The sequence below is a fragment of the Trichosurus vulpecula genome, chromosome 5 (assembly GCF_011100635.1).
Source record: "Trichosurus vulpecula isolate mTriVul1 chromosome 5, mTriVul1.pri, whole genome shotgun sequence".
In the NCBI taxonomy this organism is placed as follows: domain Eukaryota; kingdom Metazoa; phylum Chordata; class Mammalia; order Diprotodontia; family Phalangeridae; genus Trichosurus; species Trichosurus vulpecula.
Genome location: NC_050577.1, coordinates 116,893,878 through 116,910,305, shown reverse-complemented (window position 1 = coordinate 116,910,305; position 16,428 = coordinate 116,893,878). Strand labels below are relative to the sequence as shown.

Below are 16,428 nucleotides of genomic sequence, written 5' to 3'. Positions count from 1 at the left end.
TCTAGAGGCAACTCCAGGTGATGCCCTCACTGGAGAGCTCAGTAATACTGGGCAAGTTGTTTGTTTGTTTTGTTTTCCTGGAGAGGGGAGGAAATGAACCAGGACCAACTCCTTTTCTTTTAAGTCTCATCTCCTTTTAGAGACCACACCCTTTACATGATCCCAAGATGAGCCCCAAACCCTTCCTTTGGCATTTTAATAGAAGCCCTTTAGGGACAATGCCCCTACCTTTTATATTTAACCTAGGTGGAAATGGAACACTTAAGTATATCATTAGACCGTACATTTAAGAGAAAAGAGAGGGCATGAGGCATGGCATAGCGGGTGGGAGGTGGGCAGAAATGTTGGTGTTCCTCAAATCACACCATCTCATCTCATTCTCAGTAGGTAGGCCAGGGGTAAAATGAGCAGGGTTCTCACCTGGTCCTTACGCTGAGTAAAGCGCTGGTGGAAACAGCCATAAAGGGCAGCCACGAGGAGGAGGAAGGCTGCCATGCAAACAATAGTAATGATGAGAGGCATGCTGAAGCGGTCTTCCACATCCTTGTCCAGACTTTCCTTTCCGTACGTCATGTTACTAACTCCCAACTGCCCAGGAAGGAATTCATTAGTCAGGTTCTGCACCATACATGCATCGAGTACTTCAGCACCTACTGTGTGTTAGGCATTGTGCTAAGTGCCTCTCATGACTGTCCCCTACTCAACTCCAGTGGCTCCCCCAGCATGCTTCCCCTGTTTCCAGGCCCCCAAGCTACCTTCCAAACCTCACTGGACATTTAATCTCTTCCTGCACTCTACGATCCAGACAAACTGGCCTTCCCTATGTTTCTTCAGACTAGACACTACATCTGCCATCTGTCAGTCTGTGCACGAGCTGTTCTTCATACCATGGAATGCCTTCCATCCTTACCTACCTCATAGCTTCCCTCTTGTCCTCAAAAATCAAATCAAGCAGAATTACATGCATGAACCCCTTTCCCCAGCTGCTAGTGCCTTCCTTCCTTCCCCAACTACCTTCTATTTTTAACAACTTTGCGTTTCCTTTTTTTTTGTATTTATTTGTGTTATATGAGGGAAATTGAGCAGGGGTTCTTAATCTTTTTATGTATTGTGGACCCCTTTGGCAGTCAGGTGGGGCCTACGGACAGCTTCTCAGAATGCATTTCTGAATTTTTAAATGCATAAAATGAAATACATAAGATTACAACGGAAACCAATAATATTGAAAATAATCAAACCATTTTTAGAAACCAAGTTCACAGACCCTGAGTTTAGAGCCCAGGCTATCCGTACTTATCTAATATCGGTACCTGCTAGCTTTTAAGCACCTTGCCAACAGGGCTTTTAATTTTACTACTTGTACGGGTACCCCCAGTGGTTAGCCTAGTGCCTGGCTTATAGTAAGTACTCAACAAATGCTTGTTGGTTGATTGGAAAACCTCTGATCTCTCCGAATCCTCTATTCCAATGCAGGGTGTCTAGTACTCATTTGTTCCTTGGTTCTGTTCTTCCCTTTATCTATTTATTCCACTCCACCTTGATGCTGGCCAAGAGGGAGCAATTGAGGCCTTTCCTCCTGAGCACCTAGCTCTGCTCTGATCCTTTAGAATCCTGAACCCCTTAAAGAAGAGGCAATACTGAGGGCTGGCCCTTCTCTAAGACTCTATGGGAGCAGGGGAAGAGAGAGGGGAAAGAGAGGGGTCTCCTAAGGAAACCTCTGTCCAGACCCTGTAATGTTTCCTTTGGGCTACTTACCGCTTTCAAATCATCCCATCTTTTCTTCAATACTTCATATAGCTCCTTGGGCTGAAGGTGTGCTGTGGGGAAAGGAAGAGGACTCTGAACATGATGCTCAGGGGACTGGGTGTAGTAGGTGGGGAAAGGAGCAATGAAACTGATTGCCTGAGACTCCTAGGACACTAGACTGGGATAGGGGGTCTCTATGTGGTTCAGCCCAAACCAGCCTGGTATGCCTTGTGGACCTACATTCTCCATGAAGTTTTCTTCTGCACTCAATGGTGCCTCTGGCTATTTCCAAGCCACCAACACCCACTCACTTTGTACAGAGACATTGAGGACTGCCACTTCTTGCTTCTCTGGCTGGGAGACCAGTTGCACGTGACACAGATCCCTGTCCTTGTTGAAGTTGGCCTTTCCTGCTCGGCACAGTGCCGTGTAGAGGGGATGGTTACGGGAGTCCTTGACACCATCCTGTGGGTAGAAAACAAAGGTAACTTTCCCCTAAGCGTAGCTCTTGATCCTGGAGAAAACGGACCTGAGTTGCACTTGCTCTGCCAGTGCAAACCTGACCATGAGATGAGTAAGAGACCAGCAATTAAAAGTTATACATCTGGTGTGCTGGTCCAACCCTTTTCTGCTCCAGTCTTCCCCCGCTTAGCCACCAAATTTAATGATTAAAGATCTCTGAATGGCCATGCCTTTTACTTTTTTTAATAATCCTTTTTTTTAACATCACTTAAACTTTCCTAAGCACTTCTTCCATCTCCCCCTCCAAGAGAATCATTCCACATAACAAAAAGAGGAAAAATAACGTCACTTCTTCAAAACAGTGTCTCTGACGACATATGCTGGGAGAGAGAGGCCACCATGAGGACCATTATTCCTTAGGGACTCATTCCCTAGGAACACAGGAAAGGCAGAGAAAGCTCTTCCAGTAACTGCCTGGCCCTATCACATCCTGAAATGCCTAGTCCCAAAGAATTTGGAAAAGCAAGTCAGCTCTATGGATGGGAAGAAAGGAAAGGGTCTTTTTTTTCTAAAGATCTAGAAACAAAGGAATGGGGTAGAGGAAAGGTAACAGGGGCACTGAAAACCTGGGAACCACTCATTTGGCCCCTCGGGTCCCCAGATATTAGCAAAAGCCTGAATTATACCTTGAGGAGGAAACAGCGGCTGTTGTTCCCAGAGGTGCCAGGGGAATTCATGAGAAGGGGGCAGGATCCTACAGTGACCTCCAAGTTAAACTTCCTATTGGACCTGTGAAGCATCCTCTTCAACTCCAAGCTTTTTGTATAGCTGCCTTTTCATTTCCCTGTAATATGCAATGACTCTGTACTCCTTGAGGGCAGATTATTAATAATTTAAGAAAAGAGTCTTGGTCATCTTTTGTCTCTATCCTAGGCTTTTCCATATTGTAGGTATGTAATAAATGATTGCTGAACAAATGTGTGTGAAGACCCAGATGCCCTAAAGGCTTTCCCCACTTTTTAGGTAGGCAGCTACAAAAACAGAAGATTGCCATCAGAGGGCAGCATTGAGCCACTGAAATGAGACCTAAAAGTCTCCTTCTATTCAACAAGCACTTTAATTATAAAAGCTAGGCTCTATTGCTGGAGGGACTGGAGTTACAAACATGAAAAATGACCAGTCTTCTCCACCCTCCTCCTTCAAAGAGAGGCAAAGGGAACGGGTGTGTGTGTGTGTGTGTGTGTGTGTGTGTGTGTGACATATACAGCGCCGCCCCGCCCCCCCGGAAAAAAAAAAGTGATGCAAGTTAGAGTGTGACGATGATGATGATGATGATAACATTTATAATGCCTACTATGTACCAGGTACTTGGCTAAGTGCTTTACAATTATTATCTCATGTGTGCTTCACGAAAACCCTGGGAGGTAGGTGTGACTATTATCTCAATTTTACAGAAGAGGAAACTGAGGCACATGGGTTAAGTGACTTCCCAAGGGACTCAGCTAGTTAAGTGTCTGAGAATGGATTTGAACTCAGGTCTTCCTGGCGCCTGACTGGCATTTATTTAGTGCTTTAAGGTGGTGTTTAGTAGGAGGTGGGTGCAAGAGGCACAGTTGAAGAATACAGGACATAGCATCAGATTTTCTAGTGTTCTGCCCCCATTTCTTCCTCTTTAAAAAAAAATTCTGGTTCTGTTTTATGGACTGACACTTGGAGGGAGGAGAGGTTTACAAAGAAATCTGGACGATTTAAAAACAGCATCTGTGGTTTGTTTGTTTTTTAAAAGGTGGTTACTATAATAGGCTTTTCCTAACTTTAAATCTAGCAGCAGCATGGCTATCCATTTTCCTGAGGGTCGGCCTCCAAAAAGCCTGGGTTCAAATCTGGCTGTGTAAGCCTGACAAGTCATTAAACGTCCCAGGTAATTTTTCAGGTTACAGAACAGTTAGTTGCCAAGCTTGCATTGGTAGAGATAATCCTCTCATTAGTTCCTGTCCCTAATTAAATCACAGTTCTAGACCAAAGGAATAAAACAAAACCTTAGACTTCTCCTTGAAGATGGATGGGAATGCTAATCCCCAACATCTTTCTAAACTGCTTTCAAGTGGCTGGCTTTTCCCAAACCCATGTGGACTCTCCCACCCTATAAGAAGGACCAAGCTGAGAGTAAAGGGACACAGGAAAGGATCTAAGACCTACAGCAATGAAGCTGGTGTGGCCAGGTAGGTGAGCAATACTCACACAGATGCTGAAGTTGGTCATCTTCAGAATAAGCAGATTCTCTGTTATATGGCTGTCATCGTGACACGTTATCTGAAAGGAGTCAGGGTCGTGAATTTAGCACCAAACCTGGTAATTCTATCCCCGCCAATCACTTCTCCCAGCTATACACCTGCCCCTCGAGGGAGGAAGCTCAGGGCAGACTTGTCCTGGGGTCAAGGTCAAGCCTTGGCCCAGGGACATCTGAAATTCGCACCCTCCCTACTGTCACTAATAGGGTAAGGAAAGTGGGGAGGAAAAAGGGTCACTATGACCTTCTAGGCTTTGATCACCAAATGATACTGGGGTCTATGAGGCACCAGTGGCCAGCCTAGGACATAGGAAGAGGAGAAAAGACCTCACTAAAATGGCCTCAACTCAGTGCTGAGGCCCTGAGTGGCTGATTCTTGTGTGGGATGAAGACCCCAGCAAAGTTAGAAGGGACTTCACATGATTTGCTAGCATTTTGGGTGAAGAAGATGCCTTTCAGAAGGAGGAACATAAAGGAATATATGGTCTCTTCTGCCTAATCTCTATACAAGCCCCTTCTTCCCTCCCCAATCTTCACATTTCTTAAGCCAGCTGAAGTAGTTACCTTGTTGGGTATGGGTGAGAAAATTTCAAACTCAGAGGTTGTCATAGCAGGCGGCTGGTGATGAGAAGAAGAGGGGCTAGTGAGTGAGGAGGTAGGATTCTCAGAGTCGACTGAAGTTGACCTGCTAGGGATCATCCCAGAGGTGTCTGAAGTTGTGCTCTCAGAGGGAACTGAAGCTGTGCTCTCAGAGGTATTTGAAGCTGTGTAGTTAGAGGTCTCTGAAGTTGTAGCCTCAGAGGTAGCTATAGTTGGTTGAGTACTGGGAGTTAAGCTGTTGGTCTCTGGTGAGGTAGCGGAAGGAAAGGTTGCTGGCACGGAAGTGGAAGGGATGAGGCTGGTCAGACGAGGTGAACTCCCAGTGACGCTGGAGGATGGAGTGATGATACTCGAGGTGGTCTGTGTGGTATCATTCCCCTGGTCCTTAGTTACTGCTGCAGAGGAAAGAGGCAAATGTGTTGACAGGGAGGGGGAAAAAGTACTGGAATGAGCGAAGACCATCCCCTTCTCTTGTTTCCACAGCCTAAGAGAATAAATCCTGACTCACTCCTAGGACTCCTTTGTAGCTGTCAAACCCAACACACGTGTGCCGGGCAGGCGCTGTCAGATCTTCGCAACAATCCCGTGAGGTAGCTGCTACTAGTATCTCCATTTTATAGACAAGGGAACTGGGGCACAGAGACTTGCCTGAGGTCATACAGATAGTAAGGGACTAAGGTCAAATCTGAACTGAGCTCTTCTTGACTCAAGACATGAAAACATTGTCTTCAAGCTCTGAGGAGGCTATGATGTGGAAAACTAGGACTCATCAGGCCAAGTGAAAGCCCAAGAAGGGTGAGGCTAAGTAAAAACCTCTGGCCTAGCTCACACAGGCCTTGTAAGGAGATACAGTAGAGGAGCTATAGCTTTCAGTCAAGTAGAGGCTTTCAGGTTTAGGCTATAATTAACAGCATTGTAGGAGAGTAAGTTTGAGGCTTAGGAGGAAGTGTTCTTTAGTTCTTTGACTTTCAAAGAAATTTTAATTAAATGCTTTTGCTATGAACTAGATTTGTGTCCTATAGATGACTAGTAAAGGCAGTCTCATGTTAAGGGGCTCATTAAAAGCTATGGTTGGGGCAGCTAGGTGGCACAGTAGACAGAGCAATCAGCAGCCCCAGAGTCAGGAGAACCTGAGTTCAATTCCAACTTCAGATACTCACTAGCCGTATGACTACGGGTAAGTCATTTAACCTTGATTTCCTCCAAAAGAAGAAGATGCGAGATAAAGTTATGGTTTGGAGAGGACCATGGACAACCTCCCACAAAACACCCAGGACATGAACTAGTTAATTTTTTTATTTGGAACTGAGAGGGTTTAGACAAGGGGGTGCATTGCTACAGGCTACACTATTTGGTAGGAGCAAAACCAAGCTGGGAAGACAAAGAGCTGGGGTGTGTGTGGTCTGCTCATTGTTCCATTGGGACCATCTCCAACAGTCAAATAAGAATGGTTTTATTTTGTTTAATTGTCCACCCTACCAAGAAGGTGAGAGTAGGAATGAGCATTTAAATCAAGGTTCTCACATTTTCTCTTACTGTTAACCTTTTTTTTATGGAACTCCCACTGTCTAGGCCAAGCAGAGGTAGATGGTACATTTATTACTTTTCCAAAATCTGATCTTCCCAATGACCTTCTCCCCACTACAAAAAAATAAGAATTACCCACCTGATGGTGAAGGTGAAGATTTCATCACCTGTGTTGGCGAAATGGACGTCTGGGTTCCCAAAGCATCGGGGACTGCAGCGGATGCCAATGTGGTCTTCTTGATAGGCTCCGAGGTTGTACTTACAGTCGAAGGGGCTACAGTGGTCTGTGCTGTCTCTACTGTATTGGCCCTCGTGGGGGGTTCGGAAGAGGGCGAACTTTGAGTTTGGGGTAAAGCAGCCGCTGTGAGGTTAGTGCTAGTCATCTTCTTGGTTTCTGTAGGGTCAGTTGGCTGTGTGGGAATCGTGTTCAGAGATGTGCTGATTCCTGGAGTGCTTGCCCTCTGGGTGCTTCCAGCAGAGGTGGTGGTGTCCGCAACTGTTGTGGGTGCTGCTGCCCCATTTCCTGTTTATAATCCCAAGAGAAAAGACAAGTGAGCGCCTAAATAGCTTTTTGCAACAAGCTGCATGTGTGAAGGCATCACCTTGTATTGTGTCACATACTTGTTCTGTATATATGTTTATAATGTCTTCTGCTGTATCCTCTGACAGATAAAAAAAGGAACCAAGTAAGTGATTAAGTTTTCTGACTTTTCAAAGCACTGATCTATTGGGTTGGTTTTTTTTCCTCTGTCATAAAGTACTATTTTATGAGACACCTCTCTGGGAGGTGGAAGGATACGAGGGAAAACTGCGATGTAGAGGTAAAAAAAAAACTAAGATCAATACATTTTTTTAAAGTGTCGATGAAATATCCTCCAAGCTTCAGTGGTTTGCTACCTCTTGCCCTTCTCTTCTTCTGCCTCATTCCCATCCAAACCCCACTCCCTGATACACACACCCTGAATGTGGAAAGGCCAGAAAAAAAAAAGCCACACGACAAGTTACGTCTGATCTCTACTTTGTACATGTGGTTCTTCCTTCTAAAAGAAAGCAAAGAATCATGGCTGTCTTGAAGTAAAACTGAACAGTAATTGGTTTCACAGCCCCCCCCCCCACCCCGCTCCTGGGACCCAGAGCTCCTCCATCCCCACCCCAAAATATCTGGACAAATCCTCTCCACTGAAGATGTGAATGAAAGGTGATGGTTTTCCAAGGAGGCATAATATTTTACCCTGAAGAATCAATCTCGAATTTGTAGGCCAGCTTTAGAAACTTGGGATTGGTGGAGAATTCTCCCTTCCGTCACAGCCCTCTGCTTACCCTGACATGCAGGACAGAACATTAGCTAACACATAACATTTTAATAGCACCCTAAGGTTTGCAAAATGATTTATACATATTTTCTTATTTGATCTTCATAACAACCCTTTGAGATAGGAAGCAGGTCTATGATTAGCTCCATTTTACAGATAATTAACAGACAAGGAACTGGTCTTGAAGCCAGGAAGGCCAGGTTTGAGGTCTTGCCTCTGCCATATTGGGCAGCTTCGTGGGGCAGTGAATAAGAGTGCCTGGCCAGGTGTCAGGAAGACTCATCTTCCTGTACTTACTAGCTGTGTGATTTCTCATCTGTAAAATGAGCTGGAAAAGGAAAGGACAAACCACTAGTACCCTTGTCAAGAACACCCCAAGTGGGGTCACAAAGAGTCGAACATAACTGAAATGAATGAACAACTGCTGTATCTTGCCTTTGTGACCATGGGCAATATACCGTCAAGTTTTTTGAGACTGTTAAGTGGTGGATGAAGTATAAATTCCCAATCCTAAGTAAGAAAATGAGGCTCTGGGTCAAGAAACTTGGCCAACACCACACAGCAATTAAGTGTCTGAGACTGGATGAAAACTACAGGACTGACTCTAATGCCTAGCTAACTTAAGAGAGGCTGCTAAGTGATCTACCACAACAACCCTCTTGAGAAGTTCCTTAGCTTATAGGACACTAAGGGCATCAGATCACTGCCTAACTATATCCATCTGCTACCCTATCCCGGGTAATCCCAGAAAATAAATATTCGCTTTGAATCCCAGATGTTTCATTCACTTGTTCTTCAGGCCAGCCCTCTATCATGTTATTTGCGCTGTAGGGAACCTTGAGTTATTGGAGAACTTGGCCTTTGGGAACTTCCCTAGACTATCGCTCTTACCCATACTCAGGGGTCATAAAAATACCCATACCAGCCCAACCCAAGGTTTAAGGATATGTCGCTTCCACCCCCAACCAAGGGACCAAAGGCATTGCCCCTAGACCTGAGTGACTATAGTTCCTAGGCTTGTTAGCACTGCTTGCTCAAAGCCAAACTGAAAAAGGTGGAGCCTGTGCCTAGGACATTCTGCTGTAGACTGTGGGACTGTATAGACACAGGACTCAACAGGTTTATTTGACTCTAGTGTCTTATTCAAGACTTACCATTAAGGCTTACCACCTACTCCAAGACGGTACCTTGCTAGGAATACTAAGGCAGTCCTTGTCCTCAAGGAATTTGAGGGGTTTTGTATTTTAACAACTTTATTTCAGTATTTCCTTTGTAATTCTATATATTTTACTTTATTGTTAAAAAAATTCTCAGGAAGGGTCCATAGGCTTCCACCATAGTGGCAAATGGGTCCAGGGTCCATGAAACAAGGTTAAGTATCCCTGTACTAGAAAAATGAATATGTCCTTTCTTGTAGAAGGAAGCATTGAAAGAAAAAGGATTCTAAGACAGAGGCCAGGAAGGTATACAAAGACAGAGATGATGTATGGAGCTCCCCAGTTCCTATCCTGTCCCTAATGAACAGTACTGGCACATAATGACTGAACACTTACTTAGGAGTACGTACAGATTGATACAGTATGAGCCTAATGACAGCAAGGACCCTTTCCCTTTTTTGTCTGTGCATCACCAGCTACTCACAATACTGTCTGGCACATAGTAGGACCTTCTTAAAGACCACAAAGGCTGGAAAAGACAATAATATCTAACAGGGTTGGAAAGATAGGCTGGGGCCAAGTGATGAAGGTCAAAAAAAACTTTTAAAGTCCTTCTTGCCTTTTAAGGTGTCGTATAAAAACAGTAATGCTGACAACAACATCATAGAGCACCTGCGTGGCAGGCACTGTGCTCATCTCATCTGATCCTCGTTAACAAACTTGGCAGGTAAAGGCTATTGCTATTCCTATTTTACCAATAAGGAAACTGAGTCAAAGTGGGGGTAAATAACTTGCCTAGGGTTACACAGCAAGTAAGCGTCTGAAGCCGGATTTGAACTCGGGTTTTCCTGACTAAGCCTGGTGCTCTATCCATTGGGCCAACTATCTGCCCCCATTACAATCAATTAGAATGCGATCTTTGGAGTAGACGTCTTTTTTGTTCTTAATGCTTAGCACAGGGTTTGGCCCACAGTACGTGCTTAATAAAAATGTTTTTCATCATTTGTCTTAACAAGATTAGTAAATCATTTTTGGATATGGCCAACGTGGAAATGTTTTGCTTTACTATGCGTGTTTGTTCCCTTCCAGAGGAAACCTTCCTATCTCCTCTGGGAGCTCCACCTGTCAGAGGGGTAGGGATAGAGTTGGGGAGAGAAATGCAGCCCAGTCAGCTCTTATCCTTCAGTCCTACCCAGCTCTCCACCCTCAGGGGAGCACTGGCTTCCTCCCATTTCAGGTCTGGAGGCTTTCCTCCTATACGAACAGTGACTCTGGGGCTATTAATAGATGGAAAAGGAAATATATAAGAATGCCCCAGGAAGTGGGGGCCTGCTGGTGGGAGCAGGGTGGTGGTGAGGTTGTTACTGGTTCTGAGCCAGCATCTCCACCTCTCTCCCCTCTGGTCCAAGGATAAACCTGTAGAAATCAAGAAGTTTGGTGAAACTTCTCACCCACTCACCCACTCCCCACTCCCCACCTCTGCAATGACTAGAAGCCAGGCACCCTGGGTTCTAATTCTGGTTCTGCCACTAGCTGGCTGATCTCAAGCAGTCCCCTTCATCCTTCTGGGTCTGTTTTCTCTTCCATGAAAACAAGGAGTGGGACTAGATTACCCGAGAGGGGTGGGAAACTTGTGGCCTCAAAGACCATGTAGCCCTCTAGGTCCTCAGGTGTGGTCCTTTGACTGAACCCAAACTTCACAGAACAAACCCCCTTAACAAAAGGATTTGTTCTATAAAACTTGGACTCAGTCAAAAGGCTGTACCGAAGGACCTAGAAGGCCACGTGGTCTCGAGGCAGCAGGTTCCTCACCCCCACCTAGGTCTTTTTCATATCTACACTTGGACAATCCTTTGATCCTGGAACAGTTTGGGTACTTGACTTAAGAGTCATGAACTGTCACTCAGACACTAGCTATGTTGACCCTTAGCAAGCCACTTGAACCTGTCGGCCTCGGTTTCACAATCTGTACAAAGAGGACAATCTCACAAGGCTGCTAGAAGGACCAAATGAGAACACAGTTAGAAGCACTAGGCTGCACAGTGAGTAGAAGGCAGGACTTGGGAATCAAGAAGACCAAAGACTTCGAATCCCCCACTTCAGACACTTGGCATAGGTCACTTAACTTTTATGTGCATCAATTTCCTTATCTGTAAAATGGCATATAAATGCCAGCTATTTTCAGTGTTACATAAATGCAAGCTGTTATTCTTGTCATTATCAGAAGTTTCTATGACTGTTCCTGTAAAGCAGCAAACTCAAACCAAAGCTAACCGTGAGAAGTGACCTCTCATGTTCTATCATTTCCTTCAGGGAGCAGCTGGAGCTTTGGGGTGCTGGGGACTCCTGACTCCCTAGCGCCTCCTTGGGTGCCAAATCCCAGCTCCCTTTCTGGGAGTGCCCATTGGCTGCCATACTCCCAAGGCAGAAGCTAGAGGGGTTTTGTGGAAGGACCAAGGATCCATAGCCCTCCCTTCACCACTAAAGGCACTTTGCTATAAATAATGGAGAAGGCTGGGTTTTTGCTGCCTGGGAAGAAAAAAAAGATCCGGGTTTTTGCTGCCTGGGAAGAAAAAAAAGATCCTATGATTTAGAGCTGGAAGGAACAAGAGAATCTCGTCTAATCCCATTTCACAAGAAAGTAAATCTTTCCCAATGCCCAAACACACTGCCTAAGTGATTAGTTGAGTAACATTTCACACCCAAATCTCTTTATTGCAAATTCAATGTTCTTTCCACTGTATTGCACTGGCTCTCCAGCAGAGGGAGATAAGAGTTAAGCTTCTATAACTTGGGTCTTCCCTATGACAGCCTTCCCTAGGATGTCACACGTAAACCCCAAATTATTCCTAACATTCCTCTTAGCATCACCCAGTTCCTTTTCTTTCTAGGAAGGGAACGCATTTGATTCTCGATGATTTACCTAATCCCTGTATCACCTTGGTCTGTGCAATTTTCCCTCTGATTTCAAAATCTGCTAAACATACTTTTAGCCGCAGTTAGGGCTGTATCTTATCTTGCCTGATACTCCCCTGCAAAAGTATGTGCAGAATTTCCCTAGCCAGACCTCTAAGTTCTGCAGGGGCAGGGAAATTCATCTCCTAGATTCTAGAACAAAGATACAGCAATGCACACACTGGCTCCTTGATAGATGCTTATAACAATGCCACCATGAGACAGTGTGACCTGTCCCTCAGTTTCCCTACCTTTAAAATGGGAACAGTAATACCTACTTTCCAGGGTCATTTGAGGAGAATGCAACAGTATCTGTATGGGACTCTGTAAACCTTTGTCTTACACAATCACTAGCTACATATTTGTATCACTTTCTTAGCATGGTGCTTGGCATATGGAGAGAACATTCATTCATTGACCTCACATCTATATCAAAGTAGAATTGGTAAGGTCTTCCCTGAACATTATCTGAAGCAAAGAACTTTATGAGACATAGAGCACACAGATATCATCAGCCTCTTTTTACACAATGGTACCCTGAAGGCTATACTATTTATAACTTGCCAAAGGTCATACACCCAATAAGTGGTATTTTATTTGAACTGGAAACTTCCAAGGATGGATGTGGCCGGGGGTGATATCAACATTGTAACATTAACATTATGTTACATGGATCAATTTTCATTGGGAATGTGTCAAAAGAATAGACTGGAATCTTAAGAGGGGGAAAAGAGAGGGGTGTGATCTGGTACCCCAGTGATAATGGTACTCCTTTATATAGTATTCCTTACAGTTGCTGAATGTGTAGCTGAGTATTCTGAGCACATAGGGTGCCGTTCTTCTCCCTGTCAATACCCTGGGCTCAGTCTTGGGAGGCAGGACAGAGCCCTTCCATTCTGCAAAAGTGGAAGACACAAAGAAGACCATAAAGGAGGGGATGTGGCCATTAATCATAACACAACACAGCTACTAGTTCAGAATAGTGAATCCCTGCGAAAAGTGGACACTGTAATCCAATTCATACTATTTGAAGTTATAATTATGTAAAATATGGTAACTGGTTCCATCCCAATGGAAATGATGTGAGAATTCCCTTCACGGGATTTCTTAGTCACATTAATTGGGACCTAGATATGAGAGATGGAGAGAAGTTAGAGATCTCCTACTTTTACACATATGAAAACTGAAGCTAGGGAGTGGGAGGTGGGGCAGGATGAAATAACTTTTATCTAAAGTTGCACAACGACTTCAGCCTGAGTTAGAATTAGAACCCAAGCAGTAATTTCTGTAAATCATTAAAAACTCAGACTCTTCCTTGGGAGTATGTGGACACCAAGAATCTTCCACCAGTGAACTTGCTGTTGCTGGTTATTGGTTGGGAAGCAAGTAGCAAGCCTCTCTTTCTAATTGCTATCTGATTGAGGGAGAGGGCATGGGGAAATGTGAGTTTGAGAACCCAACCACTGGGCCCAGATGGACCCAGAATAACAAGGTCTAGAACTAGTACTCAATAGTCTAGGACCCATTCAAATAATACCAATACCCTCCTCTTCCTTCAGACCCCTTCAATTCAACAATATTTATTAAGCTGAGCATTTTACTATGAGATAATAAAATCCAGAATAAGCCACAATCCAATCTTGCCATACAAAATAAAGAATCGAGAGAAAGGAGCTATGATTCCTGAGCTACTCTTTGGGTCCAAGGCCATCTCCATCTAATTGTATTGTCTGGCCTACATCTTTCCATGTTGTCTATAAGAATAGCATGACTTGTTAACTAATTAAATCCAAATAACACGAGAGGGCTCATGGGGCTATGTGGGAAAACATTAATGTTTGGAAATGGCTATGGTTTAAAAAGGGCATTCATTAAGATTTTAGACTATTATTCTTAAACCATATAGTAATTACATAACCTTTATTTAATTTTCATTTTGACATTCACTTCTCTAAGAAATTACATAATTTTTAAAACTACATTTAACAGTAGCAGTCCCCTGACAAAACAATCTAGTCCACTTGAAAATTAGTTTAGGCAGGCCTGATTCTTGCCGAAGCCCTGCTACCTTGGGCAATCACTACTTTCTCTTCCAGGGATTCACTAAGCATCCCTTTAGTGATATTATCTAATTTCTGCCAAGTCACTGAGGCTCTAAGAATACATTTTTTTCTTTTAGTTTTGATGTCAGGTCCCTGAAATAAAAGTGGAAGGCTAGTCGGGGAAGTCTTCCTGGAAAACGGTGGCATTGAGTTGGGCTTTAAATGAGACTGGGTTTGCATTTGGATTCTTACTTCTAGGGAATTATGTTGTTGGAGGGGCAAGGATTTCAATTAAGAATCTCCTGGGAATTTGCATAAAAGCTGGGGTGTTGGGGCGGGGGAGTGATTAGCCAGCCCAGTTTGGCTGGAGCATTAGCAAGATCAGAGGGAAGCAGTATAAAATAATAATGTTCTGCCCAGCTGGTCCAGGCTCTGTCTAGGATCTCTGTCTCCCCTGCTAGTTTCTCTGTATAAAGTGCTGTCTGTGACTGCTCATCAATGAACAGCTAGCTCCATGTCATGCCCTCCCCCCATGCCTGTCACCAGTAGGCATGGAGGCAGCCTTTCAACATACTGCCCTCAGCATTGTAGCCCAAATTTCCCCTATTCCCAAGGGAATCCTGGGCTTTTCCCCTCAGGGGAGATTAATTCCTGGCATTCTTCAAATAGAGAATTGTTGTCGCTTATCTCTGGGCTCAGCTGGCAAGCCAAGCACCCCCATGGAGGCAGGGCCTTCATCGAATTGTGTCCCTGCATCAGGGTGATGGATACAGCTGGTTTGGAAAGCTCATCCAGACCATGAGAAAGTACACAGTCCGGGACCAGAGTGGAATACAAACCTTCACGTGTGCCATCTCTGAACATCAGGTGGGGATGTCCAGACTTCATGGGGGCGGCCCTCTTTTTCTCTGGAGCACTTAAGTACTCCCTTGTCCTCATCTGCTCCCTGCCACCATAATTCCCCCCACTTCCTGCAGGACTTTTTTCCTTTCCTCTTATCTCTTATCAGCTTCCTCACCCACCCCCACTCCACACTTAGTCTGTCCTCAAGCTTATTTCTCTCTTGTACCTGAAATAAGTCCTACCAGACATAACAGGCATACAAATATCCTGGAAAAGACTTGTGTTGGGAGCAGGCCATAGTAGAACATAGTGTCACTGGGTGGCTTAGTGAAGGGAGGGTCAGAGTCATGGGGTAGATGGGAGATTGTTTGGACTGAAAAAGCCCCACTACAACCCTGGTCTGGGGAGCTCAGGGCCAGCCAAGAAGGGACACCTTAGGAGAAGTCAGGGAAGGAAAGGACATGAAGAGAATAAACTTCCTGGACCTCCCTACTCTGCCTTCCCTCTCTAGAGAGGGCTTTCCTGAAGCCTTGCCCTGGCAGCAACTCTAGGGCCCATTCTTTGAGTAGGGAGAGGCTCAGTAGGGGGAAGGGGGCTCCGCCTGAATCTCCTTTCTATTAAAAGCTATTTAAAGCTGGGTGGAGGAGGGCTCAGGCGCCTCATGGCTCCCCTGGGGCTAACCTGGATAGGGTTGGGATCCCAGCGCTGGGGTTTGTTTTGAGTATACCACTAGCATCCAACCTCTTAATTAGTTTTCAAATGGTCTGGAGGTAATAGCCTAAGGCAGGTGCAAGTTGCTACTTCATTTCCTTGGGCCTTTGTGCCCCATTTGGTGATGGGGGTAGAAATCCTCTTGGCCTCCCCATCATATTCCACTATGATGTTTGGATGAAAGAGTTATATATTCCAAATGTTTCCATCAAGCAGACATGCTGCTTACTAGGCTCCCTCTTTCCTGATCATGGGCTAATATCATAGGATTTAGGGTCTAAAGAAGTCTTAGAAATAAAATACAGCCCAAGCCCCTTACTTTACATTGGAAGAAACTGAGGGCCGGAGAGCTCATGTCTCTTGACCAAGGTCACACCTGGTTGTAAGTAACAGAGCTGGAATGTAAGGGCCCTCAGAGGCCACTGAAATAAAGTCCAATCATCACCTTACAGATGAAGACCAAGCCCCAGGGAAATGAAGTGATTTTCCCAAGGTCACACACACTATAAGCAACAGAGGTTTCCTACCCTTTGTAGCAAAAGTCTTTTCATCAGTTGTCTTCTTAGGGAAGAGGCTCGGATCTAGTAACTCAGAGGAAGGTGCTAATTAATGGCTCATGTTCCTTCGATCCACTCTACTTCTAAAAAGCCATCGCAGCTGAACAAGGAGCAAAGTCTTAAAGAAATGACTAGAGAAGGACGGAACTTTAACAGGCCTTCTTCAAGGAAATATTTCTGGTGGGGAGGAAAGGGATTCAGTGGCCTTCCCCCTGCCCCTCGGCG

The 16,428-nt window shown here is 44.8% G+C and overlaps 1 protein-coding gene across 1 annotated transcript in view; it reads right to left on the bottom strand.

The window, feature by feature from the left end:
• The window catches only part of PODXL (podocalyxin like), a 55,625-nt gene that overhangs the window by 6,056 nt on the left and 33,141 nt on the right, over positions 1 to 16,428 (bottom strand). The window contains exons 2-7 of the mRNA XM_036759772.1: positions 6,765 to 7,148; positions 5,063 to 5,493; positions 4,450 to 4,521; positions 2,058 to 2,211; positions 1,756 to 1,817; positions 421 to 588 (exon numbers count right to left, since the gene is read on the bottom strand). Coding sequence (XP_036615667.1) covers positions 421 to 588; positions 1,756 to 1,817; positions 2,058 to 2,211; positions 4,450 to 4,521; positions 5,063 to 5,493; positions 6,765 to 7,148 — 1,271 coding nt within the window. The remainder of the gene's footprint in view (positions 1 to 420; positions 589 to 1,755; positions 1,818 to 2,057; positions 2,212 to 4,449; positions 4,522 to 5,062; positions 5,494 to 6,764; positions 7,149 to 16,428) is intronic.